General features: G+C 47.1%; 3 protein-coding genes and 1 pseudogene across 7 annotated transcripts in view; 2 read left to right on the top strand and 2 right to left on the bottom strand.

Moving 5' to 3' along the window:
• Window positions 1-365, top strand: part of Trap1 (TNF receptor associated protein 1) — a 53139-nt gene extending 52774 nt beyond the window's left edge. For both annotated transcript variants that reach the window (XM_087202979.1, XM_004864762.4), the window contains one exon: window positions 94-365. Coding sequence is in view for 1 of the 2 variants with exons in the window: in XM_004864762.4 (XP_004864819.3) it covers window positions 94-195 (102 nt within the window). In the remaining variant the exon portion in view is untranslated. The remainder of the gene's footprint in view (window positions 1-93) is intronic.
• Window positions 311-20654, bottom strand: Dnase1 (deoxyribonuclease 1). Of its 4 annotated transcripts, none has more exons than XM_021244417.2 (12): window positions 17514-20654; window positions 8873-8922; window positions 4454-4579; window positions 3580-3646; window positions 3042-3189; window positions 2578-2666; window positions 2368-2451; window positions 1828-1943; window positions 1495-1607; window positions 1264-1418; window positions 818-914; window positions 311-581 (listed from the first exon to the last, which is right to left on the bottom strand). In XM_021244417.2, exons 5-12 carry the CDS (start codon window positions 3186-3188, stop codon window positions 528-530), a joined length of 855 nt encoding a protein of 284 aa, XP_021100076.1. In that variant the 5' UTR covers window position 3189; window positions 3580-3646; window positions 4454-4579; window positions 8873-8922; window positions 17514-20654; the 3' UTR covers window positions 311-527. The 4 variants fall into 4 exon arrangements, with proteins under 4 accessions (XP_021100076.1, XP_021100075.1, XP_004864821.1 ...); XM_021244416.2 differs by lacking the exon at window positions 17514-20654 and adding an exon at window positions 10699-10799; XM_004864764.4 differs by lacking the exon at window positions 8873-8922.
• LOC101712237 (large ribosomal subunit protein uL15 pseudogene) lies at window positions 14967-16022 on the top strand (annotated as a pseudogene).
• Window positions 20655-20836: 182 nt separating the features above from the next.
• Window positions 20837-22041, bottom strand: Nopchap1 (NOP protein chaperone 1). Its single transcript, XM_004864759.4, has one exon. It carries the CDS (start codon window positions 22039-22041, stop codon window positions 21496-21498), a length of 546 nt encoding a protein of 181 aa, XP_004864816.1. The 3' UTR covers window positions 20837-21495.
• Between the last annotated feature and the right edge of the window lie 1398 nt (window positions 22042-23439).

Raw genomic sequence — 23439 nt, 5'->3', positions numbered from 1 at the left:
GACCGGTGGGCTTGGGAGCTGTTCTCCCTTCTTCTCTTTGTATTTTGGGTTCCCTGTCCTCCTGCACACACAGTGTCCACCCCTGCCTTTTAGATCTATGAAAATGCCATGATAGCAGCAGGCCTTGTTGATGACCCCAGGCCCATGGTGGGCCGCCTGAACGACCTTCTCGTCAAGGCCTTGGAGAAACACTGACAGCCAAGCAGCTGGTCCTGCAGTCTGATGCGCAGCCCAGAGGACAGATGGAATGGTGTGCCTCTGCCTGGAAAGTGTACCTTGGGCAGGGAGAGGAAAGACTAGACACCATGGATGAGACCACCACCTTCAGCTTTATTTACCTCAATTAAAAGATATTTCTTAATCCACATGTTAGCTCTTTTGTCCAGGTACTGAGAAGATGGATTGCTGCTGGGACAGCCCTGTGCTGGGTGGCCCCCACCAAAGTGGGAGGAAGGGGTGCTGTACCTGCCATGCTGTGGGTCACCAGCCACCATGGAGGACCCAGCTGGTTATGCTGCCTGCAGATGTCAGGCTTTCTTCAGTGTCACCTCTACTGGGTAGTGGTCACTGATGGCTTCTGCCTGGAGGAGACATGCAGTATGGGGAATCCACAGGGTCAGGACCATGCTGCCAGGTCTTCCCAGGAGGAGCATGTGGAGGGGGCTGTCCCCAAACTATCCCTAGCGCCCAACAGGGTTGCAGTGAAAAGCCAGGTCCATATTGAGACACAGAAAACAGCAACACTGGAAATCACATAGGGCCACTCTCACCAAGCTATGTCCCCAGCTGAGCTAAAATGCAAAGGAAGGACACCTACAAGCTGGCCAGTCAGTCCATATGCTGCCTGGAAGTCAAAAGCAGCAGCTGAGCCTGGAACAACAGCACTTTGGAGCAGAGATCCAGCGACCACGATCCTGCAGGATGGGACGGGAGAGAAGGGTCCCTTTAGCCCACTTGGTCTGGTAAATGGTCTCATGGCATTTGCTGTCTGGGGGCAGTGGGCCTTGGCTCAGACCTCACTCGAGCCACCCCAGGCTGTGCCCACCACCCCACACCCTGAGCCCATTCGGAAGAGAAAGACAACCTATTAAGAACCTGAGTTTCTGCCTTGCCCTTTGTCCCTAAACATCCTTTGCTCAAAAACTACGAAGTCGACTTCCTCAGTGGGTGGATGAATGAAAGCTCAGGGTCATTGCTCAGAGGCTGGGTGATCAGTTCTGGAGCTAGGCAGGTGTCCCTCATGCCGACCAGATCCCTGCTCACCTGTCATAGGCACAGTGTGTAGACGTCACTGTGGTGTCAGCAGTGTCAGGAATCAGCCACTGGAAGGTGGGGCTTGTACGAAGGCGGATGGAGGACCATTGGGAGGGGGTCACATAGCTGCAGCCAGCATTGAAATCACCCATCAACATGATGTCCTGCCAGGAGATACCTGCCTGTTGGCCTAGGGACAAATGGGGCCAGTAGAGCCCCGGGGCCTCAAGACAGCCTCACCTCTATGCCCCACTTCTGCTGGACATCTAGATAGACGTCATACAGAGCATCAATCTCAGCCACTGCATCTGTTGGGGCTGCATGCAGGGGCACAATGGCAAAATCTCTGACCTCTGAGGAGAGAGTGGGTGTGCTCAGCATCCAGGCACCCACACATGCAAAGGATGCACAACAGTTCCCCAGGGTGTGGACACTGTCCTAGGTAACTTGGGTAGAAAACCAGAGGACTGGGACAGCCAGCTTCCCAGAGGAGTGTGTAAGGCAGCACCCCTCCAACCCACAAGCTTTTTGTGTACCCCAAGAAAGTCGGGGCAGGTTGCTAAGCATACTCACGTGTGAATGGGGAGAAGAACCTGACAATGGCTGGCTCCCGGCTGAAGGTGTCATTTCCACACGGCTCACAGCCATCATCATATTGGTAGCTGTCCAGCACGGACACCAGATCAGGCCTGTGAGGGAGCCAGGCAGGCAGAGGTGACCTTGCAGCTGGGAGCTGCCCCTCCTACCTGCATAGTGGCCCAGCTCCATTGGCCCCTCAAAGAGAACTGTTGTCCTGCATAGCAGGAGTTGGGTCTGCACTGACCACTCCACAGACTTGCCCACCCAGGGAGGGCAGGGGGAGGAGCCAGCTCATCCCACTTGAGTGGAGACTGGGGCGGTGATCCAACTCCAGCCTGAGTGAGCCCTGCCCTGTGGCCTTGCATTCTCCCCTGTTCTCATCCTTCTGGGGTCCTTCCAGGCAAGGGAGGGCTTCATTATCCTCTCTAGCCCACCCCTCGGCCTTCCATGGTGCTCTCTGGGGTGCAGACACAGGGTCTGTCTCCCCACGGCCTGATCCTTGCTGTTACAGGCCACATTGGCTCAGGGCTTCACCTGAACACATAAAGGTACTGCTCCTTATAGGTGTTGCGTCCCAGAGGCTCACTGACCACAAAATGATAGGTGTCTGGTGCATCCCTGGATGGAGGAAACAAAAGATCCTGTCAGGGCCACAGAGGTGACCCTCTGACTGCTGACTAAAGGGCCCTATCCCTGGGCCCTTGGATGTGGTCACCTCCCCCTCACCCCACCACTGTCACCCACCGATTGAGTTCATCCAGCAGCTTCCCTACAGCCGTCAGGTAGGTGTCTCTGACCTCCTGGATGAGGGCGATGTCATAGTGGCTCAGGATCTGGGGGCAGGGCCACAGCAGCCTGAGCAGGGCCAGTCTTGGTGGTGACTGCAATCCCCATCCCCCAGACCTCAGAGAGCCACATCCAGGGCCAGAGCTGCTACTTCCTGGGGTGTTTTCATGGCACAGCTCAGCCCACAGCCCTATACTTTGCCTGCCCTCTGTGGTTTGCAGCCCCTGACAATGGTAGTGACAAAGACCCTGGGCCAGCAGCCACAACTCTGACTAATGTCCACTCACTGATGAATGAGGCCTGAGACCAGAAACTCTTGATGGCTCACATGCAGCATATGGTTCCACGGGGCTGCCCTGCATTCCTAGGGCCTATTATCACCCCCAACTCCAGGTCTCAGGGACAGCCCACCTTGGACTTACCTGCACAACATAGCTGGAGAGGGTGGCATTGGCCATCTTGGTCTCCCCAAAAGTCCGGATGTTGAAGGCTGCAATTTTCAGGGGCACAGCCACCTGCAGCAAGCCGGCCAGGGCAAACAGCACTGGTGTCAGCTTTGTGCCCATCATCCTGGGAGAATGTAGGTTACAGGGATACAGAAGCAGTGAGACATGGCCCAGACATTCTCACCCAGCTTGGCAGGAGCTGCTATAGCCCAAGGTTGGGGTGACCTGTCCTCACAGCTGTGCTGATCCTCAATTCTTTTACCACACCATCCCGAGGGATAAATACTAAATGTCACAGGAAGAACGCTGGGTCTTCCCACTCCTCTTCCTGGAAACCAGCCTTGGGAACAATGTCTGCCTAAGGCAGCTATGGCACTAGAGCCCACGAGGGCTGGCACTTGCCCAAGCGGACCCTGCTGTGTTGGGATCCAGCCCAGAACTGCCCTTCACCCCCAACCCTAACTGGCTAGTCACTCCAAAGAAGTCCTCAGGGGTGAACAAGCCTGGCACTCACCCAAGGTGATATCTGCAGAAGCAATGGGAATTCAGTCAAGAATCTGGAATATTCTCCTTTTGTTGCCCTAAGGAAAAAAATTTACAGTCAGTTTGAAGAAAAACGGCAGCCAGGCTTTGGGTAGCTCCTGGGGCTCTGGTTCCTACATAAGCACTGCTGGTCCTGCTGGGCCTTTTAAAGGTTCAGGCAGCCAAGACCGCCCCCAGGACACGTGTGCGCACTTGGCCTCAGTGTGCCAAACTATGGCACTGCCTATGTGGCCTTCACACCAGGGCGCTGGGCAGGCTGCTGGCATGTGCTGACTTCAACAGACAGGCTTGATGCTGTAAAAACAGTACCTGATAATCATGTTTGCCTTTGGTTATAAAATGTCTGATTGCGTCCTTTGCCCACCCTGTGTTCTTCCCACCAGGGACAGGCAACGAGTGTGTGCCTGAGGGTAGGGCTGGGCTGCACTTGCAGGTCTCTAGTCTGGGGACCTCAAGGTCACCTTGGGGCTGAGGGCCAAATCCAGACACATGTTGCAAATGGAGCCTCACAGCAGCCAGACCACATGGCCCAGGACTCTCACCACCCAGCACTGCTTTCCTGATTCCAGTCATGAGATGCAGGCAACTTGGCAAGAAGTTGGGGGCTTGGACAGGGATATGGACCTTGCAGGATTGGGGCTGCTAGGTTTGTGGGCAACACTGGGCAAGGGTGGGGACTGCAGGGGTAGGCCTTGGTCCATTCATTTCTTTTCAGAATCTCTGACCCTCCCAAGTGTGTTTATTCCCTGATGCAGCTACAACAAATTGCCACAAATGTGGTGGCTTAAAACAATAGAATTTGATCTCACAGTTCTGGAGGCCAGAAGCCTGAAACCCAAGCTTACTCAGCTCTAGGGAACCATCCTTGTCCCTTCAGCCTCTAGTGGCTTCCAGCAATCCTGGGCTTGTGGTTGCATCGCTCCAGTCTCTGCCTCCATGGTCATGTGGCCTCCTCTGTGTCAACTCTCCCTCTACAAAGACAAATGTGACTGAATGTAGGTCTTCCCAGAGAAGCCAGGACAATGCCTACATCTCATGGTCCTTAATCACACCTGTAAACACCTCCTTTGTCATATAAATTAACATTCAGAGTTCTGTGGCTATCTTCTGAGGTGCTGTTATTCAGACACCTCTGGGTTCCATTACCATACCACCAAAAATTGTTTTTCTTTAAGTTTTATGTGCATTACTTTTTCAAATGTCTACCATAAGTTACAGGGCATAGGTATTTATTGTTTGGATTTACTTAATAAATGGAACTAGGGACGCTGGCTTAGAGACCCTTCCATGTCCAATGGTGTATACCTGTAGCCCAGCTACTTAAGAGGCTGAGGCAGGAGGGTTGCTTGAGCCTAGAAGTTTGGGGCCAACGTAGGGAATGAACCATAACTAAGAGTACTCTGTAGCACTTCTGGGAAACTCTGATCTAACAAGCATGGATACACCTGAGTTACAGGTACCTACTTTAATCAATATTCCTTCTTTTCTGGACTTCATTTACAATTGCTTGAACATCTCACAAAAAAAATTCTCAATTCTACAAGTGGAAACTGAGAAAAATAATTGTAAGGGATTAAATGTGTCTCTTGTGTTTAAATCCATGAGTTCAAGTGATGTAAAAACATTTCCAGGCACCTCTGGGGGATGTTAAGAGGGAACCAACTCTTTTTTTTTTTTTTTTGATACCAGGGATCAAACTCAGGACCTTGCGCCTGCAAGGCAGGCAGGCAGCAGCACCACTGAGCTAAATCCCCAGGCCAATCCAACTCATTATTCTGCAGACTGGCAAATAAAGGTCAGGAACTTAACCTGCCTTTCCTCTGCAGAGGGTACTGCTGAGTAATCCCAGTTAGGTTTCCTGTGGGTAAGAGACTAGCAAAGAGCAAGACTTTGAAATGACCCAGGAAGGAATTGAGGACTTTGAAACACATTTTGCAGTCACCTAACTTAAGCACTGTGCCTCCTGATCAAAGAACACAGCAGCACTGAGGAAGGATTCTTGCCTGAACAATCTTGAATCTGACCAGACCCCTGGATCTAAATGTGAACCTACAGCAAATAGACAGGAAGGCTCATGGTCAGCAGCACAGGGGGCGGGACACAGCACTACCCAGGGTGCACAAAAAAGCACAGGTCCAAGGACAATATCAATATATTTTAAGGAAGAAGAGGTGCACAGGGATGGGTGAAGCTTAGAGTAAAAAGAAACGATTGGACCTTATTCAGACCCTGTAAAATAATTTTTTTTTTTTTGGTACCGGGGATCAAACTCGGGTTGTTCTGCTTGCGAGGCAGGCAACAGAACCACTGAGCTAAATCCCTGGCCCAAAAACAAATCTTTTAATCACGTAAACCAGACATTTATTTAACAAACCATATCAAAGGCAATCAGGGAATGGAGACTGACCCAGGAAATAATAAATCCATCAAGGTTTGGCAATAGCATTCTTACTACGTTTTTACAGTCAAGCACTGAGGTATGTCAGGATGAGGAGATATGATGCCTGGGATTTGCTTCAAAACACTGCCATGACACCAGCATACCAGCAGTAGTGAACTCCTAGAATTCTAGCACTCTGGGAGGTGGCGACAGGAGAATCGCAAGTTTGAGTCCAGCCTGGGCAACTCAGTGACTTAGCAAGGACTTGTCTTAAAAAGTAAGAAAAAGAAAAAAAAAAAGTAAGAAAAAGGGGGCCGGGGATTTAGCTCAGTGGTTCTGGCGCCTGCCTTGAAAGCATAAGGTCCCGAGTTTGATCCCTGGTACAAAAAAAAGAAAAAAGAAAAAAGAAAAAGTAAGAAAAAGAGACTGGGATGTATGTAGCTCAATGTGAAGGCTCTGGGTTCAATCTCCAGTACCACAAAACAAAACATACAAAAATGCTGCCTCAAGCCTGGGTGATGGGTACATGAAGGTTCTTTATACTTCCGAGTATGTTGAAATTTTCCATTTTTTAAAAATTCCATAAATCAGGCCAGGGATTTAGCTCAGTGGCGCTGTGCCTGCCTCACAAGCGCAAGGTCCTGAGTTGATTCCCAGTACCCACCCCCCAAATTCTATAAATCAAAGCCTGTGGACCACACAACCAGATACAACGCAGCATTCACAAGTAAGGTAACAAGAAGTTAACACAGAGGTTTGTATCTGGGAAAGATCCTTGGAGGGAAGCGAGAAGGACCCCTGCTTAGGAGGCCAGAGGGCAGTTGGTTCCAGGTTGGGGAGACAGGGCAGGAAAGCACTGCAGTCTTGCATATGGCAAATTGCATGCAGAGGGTGAGGCAGAGGAAGGATTTCTGAGACTGGGTTGGGAGGCAATGAACAGCTGTCAGGTTGGGGTTGAGGGCCTCTCTGCCTTCATAGGAGAGGTGGTGTTACCCACTCAGGAAACACTCTTTAGGGGTCTCCTTGGAGGTAGAGTTTCTTCCCAGACTTTAGCTCATGAGGATGCCTCCCCTGATGGGCATTATAACTTGCCACAGTCATAATGGACCACAGGTCCCATCCCTGCCTTCTCAGATTATTGCTGTGGCTCCACCACCACCCCCATGCTCCGACAAACTCCTGAGATCATCTGGGGTCCCTGGCGTCTCTCACACACACTTCATGAGTCTCTTCTGCAGCCACCACATTGGCCCTGTTAACGCTTTGTCTCCCTGTAGTTTCCCTAATTCTAGAAGCTGTCCTCACGATCCACAAGGCTCTCAGAACATCTCATAGACGTGTAATCAGATCACATACCACATTATTCTCCTGCTTAAAATCTGTCACCAGTTTCTCATTGTCCTTAAGAAGAAATCCAATGCTTCTCATGACCTATGCGACTAGCTCAGAGCATTCCACTCCTCCTGGGTAGCCGGGGCCTTCTTGCCATTCCAGTTTCATCTTAAATGTCACCTCTTCCAGCAAGGCTGTCCTCTCCCCACCAATGGCCCAGAGTTTGTTTGTTTGGTACCCAGGATCAAACTCGGGACCTTACGCTTTTGAGGCAGGCGGCGGCACCACTGAGCTACAGCCCCTGCACCCCCACAGTTCATTTTTAACATGGCCTTGTTGCTTCTTTGTTTTAATGTGCTTGCTCATGTCCATGTTCACTCTTATTTATGGCCAGTATCTCAACCGGAATCCCAGCTCCCTGAAGGAGAAGTCATGTGTTTCTTGTCACGCTGAAACACACAGGGTGCCCTGTGGAAACTGGGGTGTGCTGAGCCGTACTTTCACCTGCCTTCTCCTCCCTGGGATACCCTCCTTCTGTCTGAGTGAGAATGTCCCTTCCTCCATGGACTCTGCAGGGAAAAGCCTCTTCTCAGAGGACACTGCAGGCATCCAAGTGACACTTGGGCACCAGGCACTCAGCTGGAGCTGATTAGAAACGCTAAGGGGGGCTGGGGATTTAGCTCAGTGGTGCCACTGCTTGCCTCACAAATGCTGAGGGGCCTGTGGCTATTGTGGCCCAACAGGCAAATCTCTCCCCACAGGAGGGCACACCTTGGGAGGCCTCAAGGACAAAGCATCTTAGTGGACAAAAGCAAAGGGCCACATCTTTGCTGTGACATTGCTTTAATCCCTGAGCATGTCACAGGCCTCACTCAGCACAGCATGCTGCCCTTGGCCTATGACCCTGCCTGGGCTCACCAGCCTGTGAGTTTATTCCTCATTATAAAGGAGGTGGAAAATTCCACAGGACAACATGCATCTAGACCGCTGAGACTCATGACAGCTGCTTGGTCACACTTGGGCAGCCATGCCAAGCCCAGCACACTGGTGAAATGATTGGCATTTGGTTGCATGGCACGTGAGGCCAGAACAGCATCCCCTGCGGCTCTGCCTGGCTCCCTTCTGTTACTCCCACACACATGCCTACTTTTCTGCACACTGCTTTTGTGGGAGACACAAATGGCAAGACGTTTGTCTAAAAACATTTTCCAAAATGCACGTTGGAAGTCAGTACCCCTGTAGCCCGAGCCCACAGGTTCAGATGTGAGCTTGCTCCCAGTGGGGAACCTGTCTACAAAGCTCTTTTTCCTGGCCATGTAGCGGGGCCCCAGCAATGTTTCTGGCAAGAGTGGTGATGAAGAATGTTTCCCAGATTCCCAGTTCTGGAGGCACCGCAGTGTCTCCCAAATACAAAGAGCCTTCTGGGCAGTGTCCCCTCCATGCCTGAGGCTGGGGTCCACAGAGGGGGCTAACAGGGCCCTGAGGGCAGGAGAACATCCCCAGGGATAGCACCAACCTGTTACAGAGAGTTTGTAGAACATTTCACACTGACCTTCTAGCTCACTTGTCCTCTTCAGCAGACCGCTGTGCTAGGAAATCCACCTGTTGAATTTCATACATCTCTGCTTTAGAACGGTCATTTTTTTTTTTTTTTTGGTACAGAGGATCGAACTCGGGACCTTGCGCTTGCGAGGTAGGCACCGGAACCACTGAGCTAAATCCCTGGCCTGAGAACTGTCATTCTTTATAATGAATTTCACAGTGGTTCCACTGCCTGCCTCACAAGTGCAAGATCCCGAGTTCGATCCCCAGTACCAAAAAAAAAAAACAAAAAGAAATAAAATAAAATGAATTCCAATTCCCTGTAAAACTCCATCTTCCCAGTTTTCTTTGTATGGTTAGCCACATCTATTTCAATGCTCACATCTGACAAGTCTCTTTATCTCCTGTGAGTTGTCATCTTTCCTCTTCTGCTCCCATTTCTCAATGTGCCTTGCTGCTTCTGATGGCATCAGGCGCGTGCATGATAGAATGCAGGGGTCTGGGCTCACCTTCTCCATGGTGGGCAGCAGGGCAGGCTGCTACAGACCTATCAGGGACCTGGCTGACACTGTGCCCTCTGCAGGCCTTGTAAAGACCAGTCTGCCTATGGCCTCCCGCCTCCCAACCCAGAGCCTGGATTATTTCTTAGTGCCCTTCGTCCTGACTACCCCTGACTTCTTCCCGCTCTATGACACTGCCACTTCCAGCTTCTCTTCCCGCAACAGCTCCATGAGCAAATGCCTAGAGAGAAACCAATACTGGGTGTTGGTCTCTTCTCTGGCCTCCTTCCTCTCAGATCCTGGCTCTGGGATCCTGCTGCCTCAGCTTGGTCTCTCCACCATGGAATGTTGCCTGTGGCCTCTGGCTTCGCTTCTGAGCATCCTGCCCAGCCAGGGCCCAAGAGGGAAAAGCCTGCATGGGAGCAGGAAGGGGCTCACCTCTGTGAGCTTTGCCTCTGCCTCTGCCTACCTGCCTAGCCCTGCCTCCGCAGGCCTCAGCAGGTGCCCTCTACCTTAGAAACTCGAGCCCTCGGTGGTGCTGGTCATTCATGAACTGCTCCACATGAGAAGCAGTCTGCAAGTGGCACTGCAAAGAGGAGATGGTGTGAAGGTAAGCTGATACTCAGCCAAATGGCACAGAATGTGGCCATCTCCCAGTGGTAGATATCCTGTCCAGGTGTGCCAGGTGATGGGGGGCAGGGGTGGAAATGGACACGAGGTCTCTTCCCTCTGCCCAGCCAAGTATCCTCATCTGATGTCCTGGTCAGCCTTGTCCTAACAGTGAGGATGGCGCATGCCAGAATTTGGGACTGGCAGCTCCTCAGAGAGAACCAGGGGCCAGTCCTCAGCTCACCTGAAGCCTGGCTTCTGGAGAAGGGTACCCTGGGGCCCAAAGACTGCCAGCTCAGAGTGGCTTCCTTCCCTCTGGGCCAGAAGGCAGGGCTGCTTCCTCACAAAAACTGCACATCACTGTGGAGCCTCCTGCCCAGGACTAATGTGGGGCTCCTCTTCAGGCACTATTGTTGTATGTTGACAATTTGAATCATGTTTCCCAAACAGGTTCCTGCCTTAGCCCCCTTGCACTGTCACTCTGCCAGAGTGCTCTGCCTCCTCCACAGCTTGCCCCCGGCCTCTGGCCATCTGTTGCTTTTTGTCACACTTGAGTCATCCTCTGTCCTTACTAATCTCTTTACCTTTTTTTCCTCACCACTCATTCTCATCTGACATCCACTGCATGGTCAGGTTCACCCTATAGGGTGTAAATCCATGAGAGCTGGGGAGAGGCAGCAGCACCTGGAGGAGGCCTGGCCCTGGCAGGTGCTCACTGAGAACCCACCGAGTGGAGGGGGAGTCAGGAGTCTTCTTGTACTGAACAGCAGGGCAGCCGAGCTCTGCTCTTCCAGCTCTTGAACTATCCTTGCTTCAGCATAAGCATCTGGCTTGAGAGAGGAGCACAGCCCTGACAGACAAGAGGGGAACAGAGTAAACTCAGCAGTCCTCAGTCCTGGCAGAGGGAGGTAAATCATCTTGGGGATAGAGAAGCCTATAGTATCAGCCTGCCAGGGGAGGCAGTCTAGGCTAAGGGGTCAGTCTGAGAAGTGCTCAGAAACCAGAGGCCTCCGCAGCACTTGCTGGTGTGACAGTCCCACCAAAACAGGGAGCAATGCTGGACAGCCACCCTCAGGGAAGAGCTGGTGTGGACCCATCTCTGTGGGAAAAGGGAGCTAACCACGCCAAGTGGAGCCTCACACTGGTAAGCATCACTGGGCCCAACACCAGACAGTATAGTCCCCGTGACATGGCGGCTGTCATGGCTCTAACCACAGACCCTAAGGCCTGAGTCTGACAAAGCACCATTTTGGTCACTCTTTCCTGGGTGGGTGGGAGGCTGGTCTCAGACTTCCTCACCTCCCCCAGCTCCCTTGGCTATTGATTCTACCCTCTGCTCACCTTTGGTCCCCTGGGCACCTCAGCATACCCAACACTGAGGCACTGTGGCCCTGCCAGTGACAGTCCTGTCCTGGGTGTGAGGAGACCATGATCCCCAAGGTCCCCTGAGTCCTCCCAGGCCACTGCCCAGGGGAAGCCATGAGCTGTTATGTTTTCTATGCCTCAACATCTTGAGAAAAGTTGGGGGGACAAATGCAGAAAGCATGTGGTTTCAGGACAACTTGTAGGGCTCAGCCAAGCAAGGAAAAACCATTCCACAGGGAAAGGCCTTCTCCACCAGACCTCCAGGACCTCTGCCTCCCAAGACCAGCAGTCGGTGAGGCCGCCATGTGCTGTCCTGTCCCAGCTTCCCACTGGCAGTGAAGACTCCCCAGAGGGCCTGCCTGTGCTGAGTTATGTTCATTCGGCAGACACAGGGCCTGCTTCCACACTCCAAGCAATTTTCTGCACACTGCCTGGTCAGGGCTGGGGTGGAGAGGAAGCTGCCAGCCCTGTCTCCTTGGGAATCTCAGGGTATAGCACCGGTTCCATTGTCCACTTAACTTTCACCGTGCTCAGTGCTTCCTAACTCCCGCCCTGCGGCATGACTGGAAGCACAACTGCCCACTGGAGTCAACATTTTGCCACCAGCCACCCCTGCTCTGCTACAGCCATGGACGGGGGCTCAGGAGTGAGTCCAGCTCGGTCGTCTGGGCAAGCCGAAGCCAGCGGCCAGATGTGAGTGGACTTGTACAGTTGCTGAGGCAAGGCAGAAGCTCTGCCTTTCCAGGTGATCAGCTCCTGTCCTCACTTGGGCTTGTGGGCAGAGGTACTGCTCTCTGAGGTGCCTTGGGTCACCAATGAGAGCCGCTGGAAAACGATAAGATGCAATCTCACTGGGAAGGCCAACACCGAATCTGCCACTGGGCCATAGCCATCTTGCTGTTCCCATTATTAACTTAAGGCTGGTTAATAAAAGAAGGAAAGGGGGAGTGGTAATACAGGGGTCAATCAGCTTAACCAGAATTGCACATTCCTGATAGGCTATTTCATTTGTTATTTTATTCACATTACTCCATTTAAGGTGGAATATCAGGAGCCCCTCACCAACTGGACAATACACACAGTGTGGCAGTTTTCAGTTGCAGGAGAGTGAGCCTCAGAGCAGGGAGACAGAGCTAGCCCTATGACTGCACCAGCATCAGCCGGAAGGGGTTCCAGCTGCGACACAGAGGGCTGAACAAAAACCACTCCAGAGTTGCAAAGACACAGTTCAGAGCTCAGGGCCAAAATGATTGCAGTTTGGGCTGGGGATTTAGCTCAGTGGTTCCGCTGCCTGCCTGGCAAGCGCAAGAGCCCGAGTTCGATCCCCGGTACCAAAAAAGAAAAAAAGGAAATAAAATGATTGCAGTTTGTTGGGTAGAGTCCTGCAGAGAAGGGAGATGCACAGGGGAGCCGAACTCCAGGATCTGTAGAGGGTCCTTGCAGCTAGGGACAGATTTATGCCTGGGACAGAAACTATACAAGGAGGGCAAGGGATGTAGCTCAGCAATGAAAAGCTTGCTTAGCATGCATAAGGCCCTGATCCTTAGTACTGAAAAAGAAGAAACTGCACAAAGAGACCAGTAAAATAATCTAGGGAAAATATCCCTGCAAAGGATCAAATGGAACAGTCCCAAGTCCACTATCACTCTTCCTAACTCCTGAGGTATTGGATAGAATCCTCAGAAGGACATTGCTCTTTGTAATGGGGCTAAATTAACTGCCAACTACAGGTAGCTCTTGTCCTGACTACAGCTTAGAAGCAAGCTTCTAAAGGACCAACTGATTCCAAGGAACTCTGATGTCTAACCAAAATCCATAATATCTAGCATCCAATAAAGACTCAGGGGCCAGGGATCTAGCTCAGTGGTAGCACACCTGCCTGGCAAGCTCGAGGTACTGAATTTGATATCTGGTACCAAAAAAAAGACTCAACAGGTCTATCAGTGAGAGTCCAATCAAGAGACAGAACCACATGGTGTTTTAAATAGTATACAGAACTGGGCTGGGGATTTAGCTCAGTGGTTCTGCTGCCTGCCTCGCAAGCGCAAGGTCCCAAGTTTGATCCCCAGTACCAAAAACAAAAACAAAAATAGTATACAGAACTATTAACTACTGACAAAGAATTAACTAAGGAGGAAAAAAGAGACCTCTACAGCCAGGTGTGGTGGTGCATGCCTATAATCCTAACACTCAGGAGGCTGAGGCAGGAGGATCACTGCAAGTTTGAGGCCAGCCAGGGCTACATATTGAGACCTTGTCTCAAAAAAAAACAAAAGAAAAAAAAAAGAGAGAACTCCACAGAACATTTTAGGGCACAGAGAGATACCAAGAGAAGAATTCAGACCAGAAGAAGGTCTGAACACAGCTTCCCACCAGGTGATAAAATCCAGGGACTGTCCTGCGCCATGACTGGGGACCAAGAACCACCCATGAAGCTGCTAACAAAATTAGCTACAAGGCTGTGGGAGTGCTGGGAAGACAAATAAAGAGGAAACCATGACCTGGAATTGTAAATAAATCAGTAAAGGAAAACTGCTCTAGAGATGACAGAGATAAAGGAATAAGCAAAGACAAAACCAGCTATTATAAATAAGCTCCATATATTCAAGCAAGAAATGCAGACAGAGCATCCTCTGAGGAGGAAATGGGAGATATAAAATCCAAATGGAACTTCTAGAGACAGTAAAAATGGTATCTGAATGAAAAATATACCCGATGGGATTAACATCAGGTAAATTCTGAAAAAGAAGAGATCGGTGAATTCAAAGACACAGCAATGGAAACTGACTACAGCACAGAGAACAGTGCCATGCAGCCTAATATGCATATCACTGGCAGGCCTAGAAAGAGAGGAGACAAATATATTTGAAGAAATGGCAAGCAAAATCTGCCAAATATGATGAAAATTATAAATTTACAGATCCAGGTCAATAAAACCTAAACAATAAGCCTCAAGACAAATGTACCACTCTCAGCTCTAGTGCCATCTTCTTAGAAACCTCTGCACCATGAGAGCCAAAAGGAGAAGGAAACAAGGGTACAGGCCAAAGAATGAGAGGAAAGATGAGACAGCGGTCCATGTACTAGCTGTGCACTCACGGAGGCTAACGGAGTGGAATAAGGGATGCTGAGGCCAGGAATGCTGATTCAAGTTTTGAGACTGCACACCAATGTCTAGAATTTCTCTCTAGAAGTTCCATTGCCATTCAGCTGCTGAGACCACCCCTGAGAGGCCCATCTTGCTCACACCAAAACCTCTGCCCTCGACTGTGATATTCTGCATTAGTCCTCAGTTGTAACCAAGTATAAGATGTGTGCAATAAATCATCTCTTTTCTCTTAGCTGAAGAATCAAAAAGGAAAAAAACTGCAACAAGGCACATCATAATCAAGTTTATCATTCTTTAAAGGAAAAAATCTTAGGCACCATGGTACACACCTGGAATCTTAACATTCTGGGATGCTGAGGTAGGAAATCAAACTTCTAGTCCACCCTGAGCAACTCAGTGAGAGCTCTATCTCAAAATAAAATATAAAATGGCTAGGGAAGTAGTTCAGTGTGTAGGGCCTGGGCGCAATCCTCAGTACTGGAAGGGAGAGGGGGAGGAAGAGGGGAGGGGCAGGCTGGGGAGGGGAGGGGAGGGGAGAGAAAAAGGAAACAAATCTTAGAAGCAGCCAGGCTAAAAGCATATTATGACAAAGACAGGAGTAACATGAAAATTGTGTTGCAAGCCAGAAGACAATGGAGTGACATCTATAAAGTACTGGGAAAAACCCTGTGAACTACAATTAATTTTATCCAACAAAAACAGGATCCAGGGCCAGGGATTTAGCTCAGTGGTTCCGGTGCCTGCCTCACAAGCACAAGGACCCGAGTTCGATGCCAGGTACCAAATAACCACAAAAAACCCACATAATCCAAAATGAGCTTTCATCTCAGCCGCTGATATGCCATCCAGACTAAGGAAGACCCGGAAACTTTGGGGCCACAAGAACACAGCCACAGCTACATCTGCAAGCATGGGAAGCATGCAGGCAGGGGAGGTAATGCTGGTGGCATACATCACCACAGGACCTCAACAACTGTCATCCAAGTTACTTTGGAAAAGCTGGCATGAGGCATTACAACTTGAGGAGCAAGAGCTTCTGCCCAACTCCCAACCTTGATAAATGTGGATATTGGTCAGTGAGCAGACACCAGCAAATAGTCTGAAAAACAAGACTGGAACAGCTCTCATTATTGATGTCATGTGATTGGCCTACTACAAAGTTCTGGGGTTAGCAAAATTCCTAAAGCAGCCTATTATCATGAAGGCCAAATTCTTCAGCAGAAGTACTGAGGATAAGATTAAAGGTGTTGGTGGGGAAGACTGTATCCTGGTGGCTTGAAGCCATACAGACCAAATGCTTTTCAAAACAAACAAAATAACATCAGAAAAATGAAAGCGGGTAAGGTGCTTTAAAGTTGCTACTTCTATCCTTACACAAAAAAATCCTGACCGAAAACCAATTTTTTTTAGATCCATCAGATAACTGAAGTACCCTGGAGACAGGTGGCAAGAGAGCCACAGGTTAGCAGCAATTGCCTAGGAGCAGATGCCAAAGCAAAGCTCAAGTATGACTGATAACTTGATAAAAGTTTGGTGTGGACAAACTTGAGTATTAAAAAGAAATCATGGGCCGGGGATTTAGCTCAGTGATTCCACTGTCTGCTCCTCAAGCACAAGGACCAGAGTTCAATCTCTGATACCAAAAAAAAACATCAGGAAGGCTGTGGGTTTAGCTCAGTGGCACCATGCCTGCCTCGCAAGCACAAGGTCCTGAGTTTGCTCCCCGGTACTGAAAAAAAATAAATAAATAAAAGGTCCCTTAACAAGATCTTTTTAACTATGATGAATGTGAGCACTATGTATGGCAAATGTGTACTAATAAAGAAATTTTAAAAAATAAAATAAAAGTCATTAGGAAGCCAGGAAAAAATAAAATAAGCAAATGCATATTGTAACCTGCATTCCACTACATACACTGTTTGTTTGTTCATGCAATAATGGGCATGTGGGTCATTTCCATCTTTTGGCAGTTATGAACGGGGTACAAGGTTTTGTTTGAATAACTTAAAAAAAAATCTTTTGGACACATACTTAGGAGAGGAATTTCTGGGTTATACGGTGATTGTTTTCACCTTGTCGGGGAACCTAAAACTGTTTTCCACAGCAGCTGTACCATTTTACCCTTCCAGAATGTATGAGGGCTCCAATTTCTCCATATTCAGTCTCTAGGTTGTTTTGTTTTAGAGTCAGGGTCTTGCTAAATTGCCTACGCTGGCCCTGAACTTGCCATCCTACCTCAGCCTGCTAAGTAGCAGGGATTACAGGCATGTACTACCATACCCACTGTGGAGCTTTTTTTGTTTTGTTTTTTGAGATAGGGTCTAGCTATGTAGTTCAGGATGGCCTTGAACTCACTATGTAGCCCAGGATGGTCTGGAACTCATGGCTATCCTCCTGCCTCAGCCTCCAAGTGCTGGGATTCCAGATATGCACCATCACGCCCATGAGGGCTCCACTTGAATGATCTAATTCTCTCTCAAAGGACCGTACCTCCTAATACCATCATCTTGGGGTTTAAAGATTTAACATATGAATTTGCAGAGGGTATAAACAGTCAGACCATACCATAGACCCTTATCAGGTACACAATTTCCAAGCATTTTCTTCCATTTTGTGGGTATTTTCATGCTCTTGTGTACTAATTTTTTCTTTCATTGCTTCTGCTTTTGTTATCTAGAATCTATTGCCAAATCCTAGGTCATAAAGATTTACTCCTATTTTTTTTTTTTTTTTTTTGGTACCAGTGATCAAACTCGGGAAGGCAGGAGACAGAACCGTTGAGCTAAGTCCCCAGCCCCCTTACTCCTGTAAGATTGTGCTACACTAGATCCTTGACTTACCAACTCAATTCGTTCTCAAGGGCTGGTTTTTAACTTAAGACTATTTTTCCCATAGGATATAATGGAAATAACCATAATGTGTCCCAAAGCACCCCTTAACTAACCTTTTCATAATAAAAAAGGGTTGTATAATGTGCATAATTTACTAAATTCAAATAATTTTCCTAGTATATTCACCAAAAAGTTATAAAATGTACCTCATTTACAACAATTTCATACTATACTCACCATTCAAGATGACATCTTTGGGTTTCAGGAAGGATGAAATGGGAGGTGGTTATTGTCTAGAAGGAGAGTCCCTTTCCATAAGAACGTCAGAAATCTGGCTCTCTGGTGTCCTTTCTCTCCTTGGGAGAGTCTGTAGCCCACTAGGACCTGCTTCTGGCTCACTAGGTCTCAACCTTTTCAGAACTAAAAACTGGTCTAAGGTTGTCTGTTTAACACTGAGTAAGTGAATGCAACGATTAGCTTTTCCTCTTATCTGGGTGGGTCGTCTCTGTAAATGTTTGTAGCTCTGTCCATTTTTTCAGGATTTCCTTTATTTCAGAAGAACTTTGCTGCACTGATTGTTGATATCGGCCCTCCTCTTCAGAAAGCTCCTCAGCTGCGTTTCTGTTGCTTAGCCAGAAGCTGCTGAAGTTCCTCTGTAGACAATTCCTCTGAGTGTTCCTCCACCAGCTCAACATCACTGTCTACCTGCAAGCCTATGGTCTCTACTATAGTGACAATGTCATCAATTGAAGGCTCAGGCTCCTCTACACAGCCTTCAAAGTCTCTCTCCTGTATAATTTTAGGCCACACTTTCTTCCAGGCAGATGTTTCCTTAGAGTGACATTGGCTCCGGATTTCTCAATTAATCCCACACAGGAAAGACCAGCATTCGGGTCATAACTCAAGACTTTGGTCATAAGCTAAAACTAAATTCTGGTTGTAACCCAAGCTGTGAGGCTGGTTGTAACTGGAAGGTCCACTGTATCTACTGCCAAATCCAGGATCATAAAGATTTACTCTTTTCTTCTGAGTTTTTTTTTTTTTTTTTGAGACAGGGTCTCACTATGTAGTTCACACGGCCTTGAACTCACTACATAGCCAGAGGTGGCCTTGAACTCATAGTAATTCTCTTAGCTCAGCCTCCTGAGTACTGGGGTTGCGGAGCACTGCTTAGAGTATTATATTTAAGTCTCTGATCCACTCAAGTTTTACATATAAGGCTACACTTCACTCTTGCATGTGAACATCCTTTCATAACAGCATCATTCCTTGAAGATACTATTTGTTCCCTGTTGAGTGATCCTGGCTCCCTTGTCAAAAATCAATTACCCTTAAATATATGGGTTTATTTTTGAAGTCTCAATTCTATTCTACACATTTATGTTTATCCTTATGCTAGAACAAGTCTTGATTACTATAAATCTGTACTGTATGAAATAGGGAATTGTGTGTTCATATTTGGGTTCCCCTGCAATTCCACATGAATTTTAAGATCAGCTTTTCCATTTTTACTAAAAAAAATTTTTGATAGGGATTATGCTGAATCTGTACATGGATAGGAGCAGTACTATCTTAAAAATATTAAATGAAGATGACTTAATTTTAACATCAAAATTATGATCACTGTTATAAATTTTTATTAGGGAAAAAACTTTTGCAGTTGAGGCCAGTACATCTATATGGAATCTCCCTTAATATTAAATAGAAATTTTGGGGGGGGGTACCAGGGATCAAACTCAGAACCTTGCTCTTGCAAGGCAGGCGGCAGCACCACTGAGCTAAATCCCCAGCCCACCTTCATATTAAATAGCAAAACAGGCAGAGCTACATCACACAAAAGGCAACAGTGATATAACAATAAGTACAGGGTAACCTACAGTAACTTCTAGACATTTCATCAGTTATTTCCCTTTCTGAGTGCAATTTTAGCCTCGTAGAAAATAGGATTATATGTCAGTTTGACCAAAAATCTGAGAAGACAATTATTTTCTTGTTCAATTTGTAACTTTCCCTAACCCTTGCCAAGATAAATGAAGAGGAGCTAAACAGATTTTTGGCTTTGTAATTTATGACCAAACCACAGACTTGGGGCAAAGGCCTTTCACGTCTTCCTGTTTAAAACATTAACTAAGTAGAATAATGCCAAAAGTTTTCAAAAACAAATTATTCCAGGTGGGTAAGGCTATGACAATAATAGTATATTCAACCTTTCCCCTTCTCCTGAACCTAAAACTATCCAGAGGACTAGGGCAAAAACAGCCTCTACTTGGAACAACATCAATTTTTCCATATACTTCTGTTCCACTTTGATTAATTTAAGGTTGACCAAACACAGGACAACCTTCACCTTTTAATATCTGAAACATTGCTTCATCTGCTTGGTTTAAGTATTTTGTCAAAGCAAGAAACATACAGTAATATTCCCATGGACCTAACATGGATTTCCTAAGTTTCTAGACAACGTCCTTCAGTCACTGTATGACTTCTGTATAATTTCAGTGGGAGACCATGAACACTAATGCTTCTACTGGAGAGAAGTCACAAGGTCCAGGACAAAAGGGTTCCATTATTTACCATGGGCCAAGGAGAAAACTACCCTCACTATAGATAACCGTTTCTCAAAGAAAGGAATTAGTTTTAACATTAAATCTCAATCATTTTTTACTTAGCTCTTCACAACTTTTAGTTCACTTACGGATTTACTCAATAGGTGTTGATTAAATGCAGTGATTCCTAATCTAGAGGTCATCAAAATCATACGTGGAACTTTCCAAAGACAGGTTGGAAGCCCTCCCTTAGGGTTTATTTAGTAGGCCTAAGGAAAGAGTCCGGCTGTTTCCAGTTTGAAGTTACATGATTCAATTGAGAAGCTTAGGTTTAAGGAAACTTCTCTAAGCTACACTATAACTCATTTTACTTAAATAGCAATTGAATTAACTCAATCTTATGGGAGAAAAACAATTTCTACCTTTACATTTGTTCATCTTATATTTTGATATTGTCAAAGTCTTGCTGACAGAGAACCATTACCTCTTCCAGGGCTAGCTAATTCCTAGTTATAAAACTTGACAGCATGGGGCTGGGGATTTAGTTCAGTGGTGCCTCACCTGCCTCACAAGCTCAAGGTCCTGAGTTTGAGCCCTGGTATAGGGGGAAAAAAAACTGACAGCATCCCACTCATAAGCAAGGCAACTATCCCCATTAATTTATACACCAAGCCATTATTTCCCTTGCCCTCCACCATCCCACAGCCAGATGCCAGGCAACTAGAGTCCATCCCTACAGCCCAAAGCCTGTTGGAATTATTTAAACTAGCCAATCCTAAAATTTTTACTCTGCCTTGACTTGCCTTTCTGCAGAAAGCCTAGGGCAGTGTGATGAACCTATGGTATGTGTGCTGCAGCAGACTGTATCATTGAAAGCTCTAAAAGGTTCAACATCACTGGCCTAGGCTTATCCCCTTGCTCCTACTTCCTCATGACCAAAATCTGATGCTTCCCCCCTGTGGCCTTGCATGGTGTGGCACATATAATCTTGTGAATAAACTAAAAACCATCGAATTACACATTTTTTAAGAGTGTATTTTTTTCTTAGATTGACACATAATTATACACATTTATGGGGTACAATGTATTGTTTTGATAGCTGTAAACATTGTATAATAAGCAAATCTGGGTAATTAACATATCACTTCAAACGTCATTTCTTTGCAGCAAAACATTCAAAATCTTCTAGTTATTTTGAAATAACTAGTTGTTAACTAGTCACCCTATAACTTAGAAAAGAAAGTATAATCACAGTGCATAACTTGACTCACAAAAAAAATCTTTAACAGCTGAAAAAGGAGTGTATTTTTGTAACAAATAACTGGGTTTCAGCCAAATACAAACAGCTGAGCTTCAGCCAATCCCAGGCTCCTAATGGATAAGACCATGTCCAACCAAAGCAAAGGCTCACTGTAACTCATCAAAGTTATTTCTATACTTTGTCTGTGGTCAGCTACATAAGTATGCTGCCCTCACAGAACTCTCTGAACCCCTTTACAGTTTGAGTGCTGCCTGATTCATGAATTGCTCTTTGCTTAAATTGTTAATTTGTCTGGTTTTTCTTTTAACACTAAAAGCACCATAGGTACGAGATATGAAAAACACCCACAACCACATTCTTTTTCACAGAATTAGCAGGTATGTATCACCTGTTTCTTTTAAAATCATTTATTTCACTGTTCCTTGTTTTTAGTTGCAGGACTGTCCAAAACTTCAATCTTGCCTTTTCCACCTTCTGAATTAGGAAGTTTAATATTATCCATGGTGACCCTGTCATCCCCGTCCTCAGACTCTGAACTGTCCTCTGAACTATCTTGGGAACTCTCTCCCGAACTATCCTTTTCTTTTGAATCTGCCTGATTCATCTCAAATAAGACCACATCCATTTGTATAACTTTGCCCAGGGTCCTGTCAATATTTTCAATATTGAAATGTTCAGGGGGAGTGGCTTCCATTTCTTTTCTGAGCTTTTCATTTGCCCGGGCCATCTGTGGGAGAAAGTTCTGAACTTGGTCTAGTAATGGACTCCTCTCTATCCGAACTGTTTGAAGAGCAGAGGATTTTCTGGAATTAGGCTTGGAGTTGATGAGTAACTTGTCCCATATACCTCCTTGGCCATTACCAACAGTCAGTAGCTCTTTGGACACTGAGATGGCTGAGCACTCCTGGGATGGAGACGAAGGACTTGAGCCGGCACAAGACTTGCTGTGGACCTCCATACCTCTGCAGCCAGCCTGAATCACATATTTAAGTGAATTTTACAATATGTGAATTATATCTTTAAAAAGAAAAAAATCAATGAAACATACCATATTTTCTCTAAACCTAATCTTTCACACTTCTCTGATGTTCATTATTTTAGTCATGGAACCACATTCCACTCAGATGCTAAAGCCAAAAACCCACCAATTAGATACTGGCATTTCTAACTTTAATACTTCTCTATCCTCTCCACTCCATCTCCGTAATTCGGGCCACCCAAATTTCTCACCTGGACTATAGCAGTATAGCAGTCTTCCAAGGGTTCCTTGGCCTCTAGTCTTGCCTCTCCCTTCTCACTTTTTTTTAGTTGGGTCTCAGCAGGTCAGGCTGGTGATCCTACAGCCTCAGCCTCCAGAACGCTGGGCTTACAGGCGAATGCCACCAAACCCGACTTCAAAACAATTGAAAAAAAAAAAAAATTTTTTTTCCCCCCCTTGAGACAGGGTCTCATCATGCTGGCCTTGAATTCACTATGCAGCCCAAGCTGGCCTCAAACTCGCAGTGAACCTCCTGTCTCCGCCTCTCCAGTGCTGGGATTACAGGCGTGTCCCACCATGGCTGGCAAATTTTTTAAAAGGTCTGGGGAATGTAACTCAGGTACTTGGTTCAATCCCCAGTATCACTATCAACAAAAGAGAAAAAAAGTTGAAAATGTCATAAATCAAAAATACAGGGCCATGGATATAGCTCAGTGGTTTTGACATCTGCTGCGCAGCACAAGGACCAGAGTTCGATCCCTGGTACCAAAAAAAAAAAAAAAAATTGAAGGGAAGGGTGGAGGGGGTGAAGGGAGGGCAGGGGTGTGGGGAAAAAATAAGAACCAAGAAACATCATGTAAAGGTACAAGATACCGAAAATGTGCCAATGAACTAAATGGAAAAAAATACACTGAAGGGCTGGAGTGTAAACTTTTTATTTTTTTGGTGCCGGGGATCGAACTCCGGTCCTTGCGCTTGCGAAGCAGGCGGAACCACTGAGCTAAATCCCCAGCCCTAGGGTAGACTTTTTAACACTACAATTAGAACTTTTAAAAACAATCTTAAGTGGCTACCGATGGCCTTAGATTGAAGCTGCAACCCTTAACACGATGTATAAAGTCCCTCTTGGCCAAGCGTGCATCCATAATCCCAGCACTCAGAGAGGCGAGGGAGAAGGATCACAAACTTGGCCCTGTCTCAAAATAAGTCATTAAAAAGGACGGCGGAGAGGGGGGCGAGGATTTAGCTCAGTGGTTCCATCGCTTGCCTTGCAAGCGCAAGGCATGAGTTCGATCCCCGGTACCAAAAAAACAAAAGGACGGGGGATGTAGCTCAGTGTGAAGGCCCTGGGTTCAATCCCCAATACTAAAAATAAAC

The sequence above is a fragment of the Heterocephalus glaber genome, unplaced genomic scaffold, assembly GCF_053883595.1.
Source record: "Heterocephalus glaber isolate CG9 unplaced genomic scaffold, H.glaber_assembly_v1.0 deba00001781, whole genome shotgun sequence".
Classification (NCBI taxonomy): domain Eukaryota; kingdom Metazoa; phylum Chordata; class Mammalia; order Rodentia; family Bathyergidae; genus Heterocephalus; species Heterocephalus glaber.
The sequence above is the reverse complement of the archived record's forward strand: the minus strand, read 5'-3'. Positions and strand labels throughout refer to the sequence as shown.

Bases quoted from the DNA above. Each gene is read 5' to 3' on its own strand.
- Dnase1 (XM_021244417.2), bottom strand. From the start codon at position 3,188: ATGATGGGCACAAAGCTGACACCAGTGCTGTTTGCCCTGGCCGGCTTG. The intron at 1,419-1,494 runs GTGAGGCTGTCT...ATCTCCTGGCAG, and splicing joins AGCAGAAGTGGGGCATAGAG to GACATCATGTTGATGGGTGA. The intron at 915-1,263 runs GTGAGCAGGGAT...CCCATCCTGCAG, and splicing joins ACACACTGTGCCTATGACAG to GATCGTGGTCGCTGGATCTC.
- Nopchap1 (XM_004864759.4), bottom strand. From the start codon at position 22,041: ATGGAGGTCCACAGCAAGTCTTGTGCCGGCTCAAGTCCTTCGTCTCCA.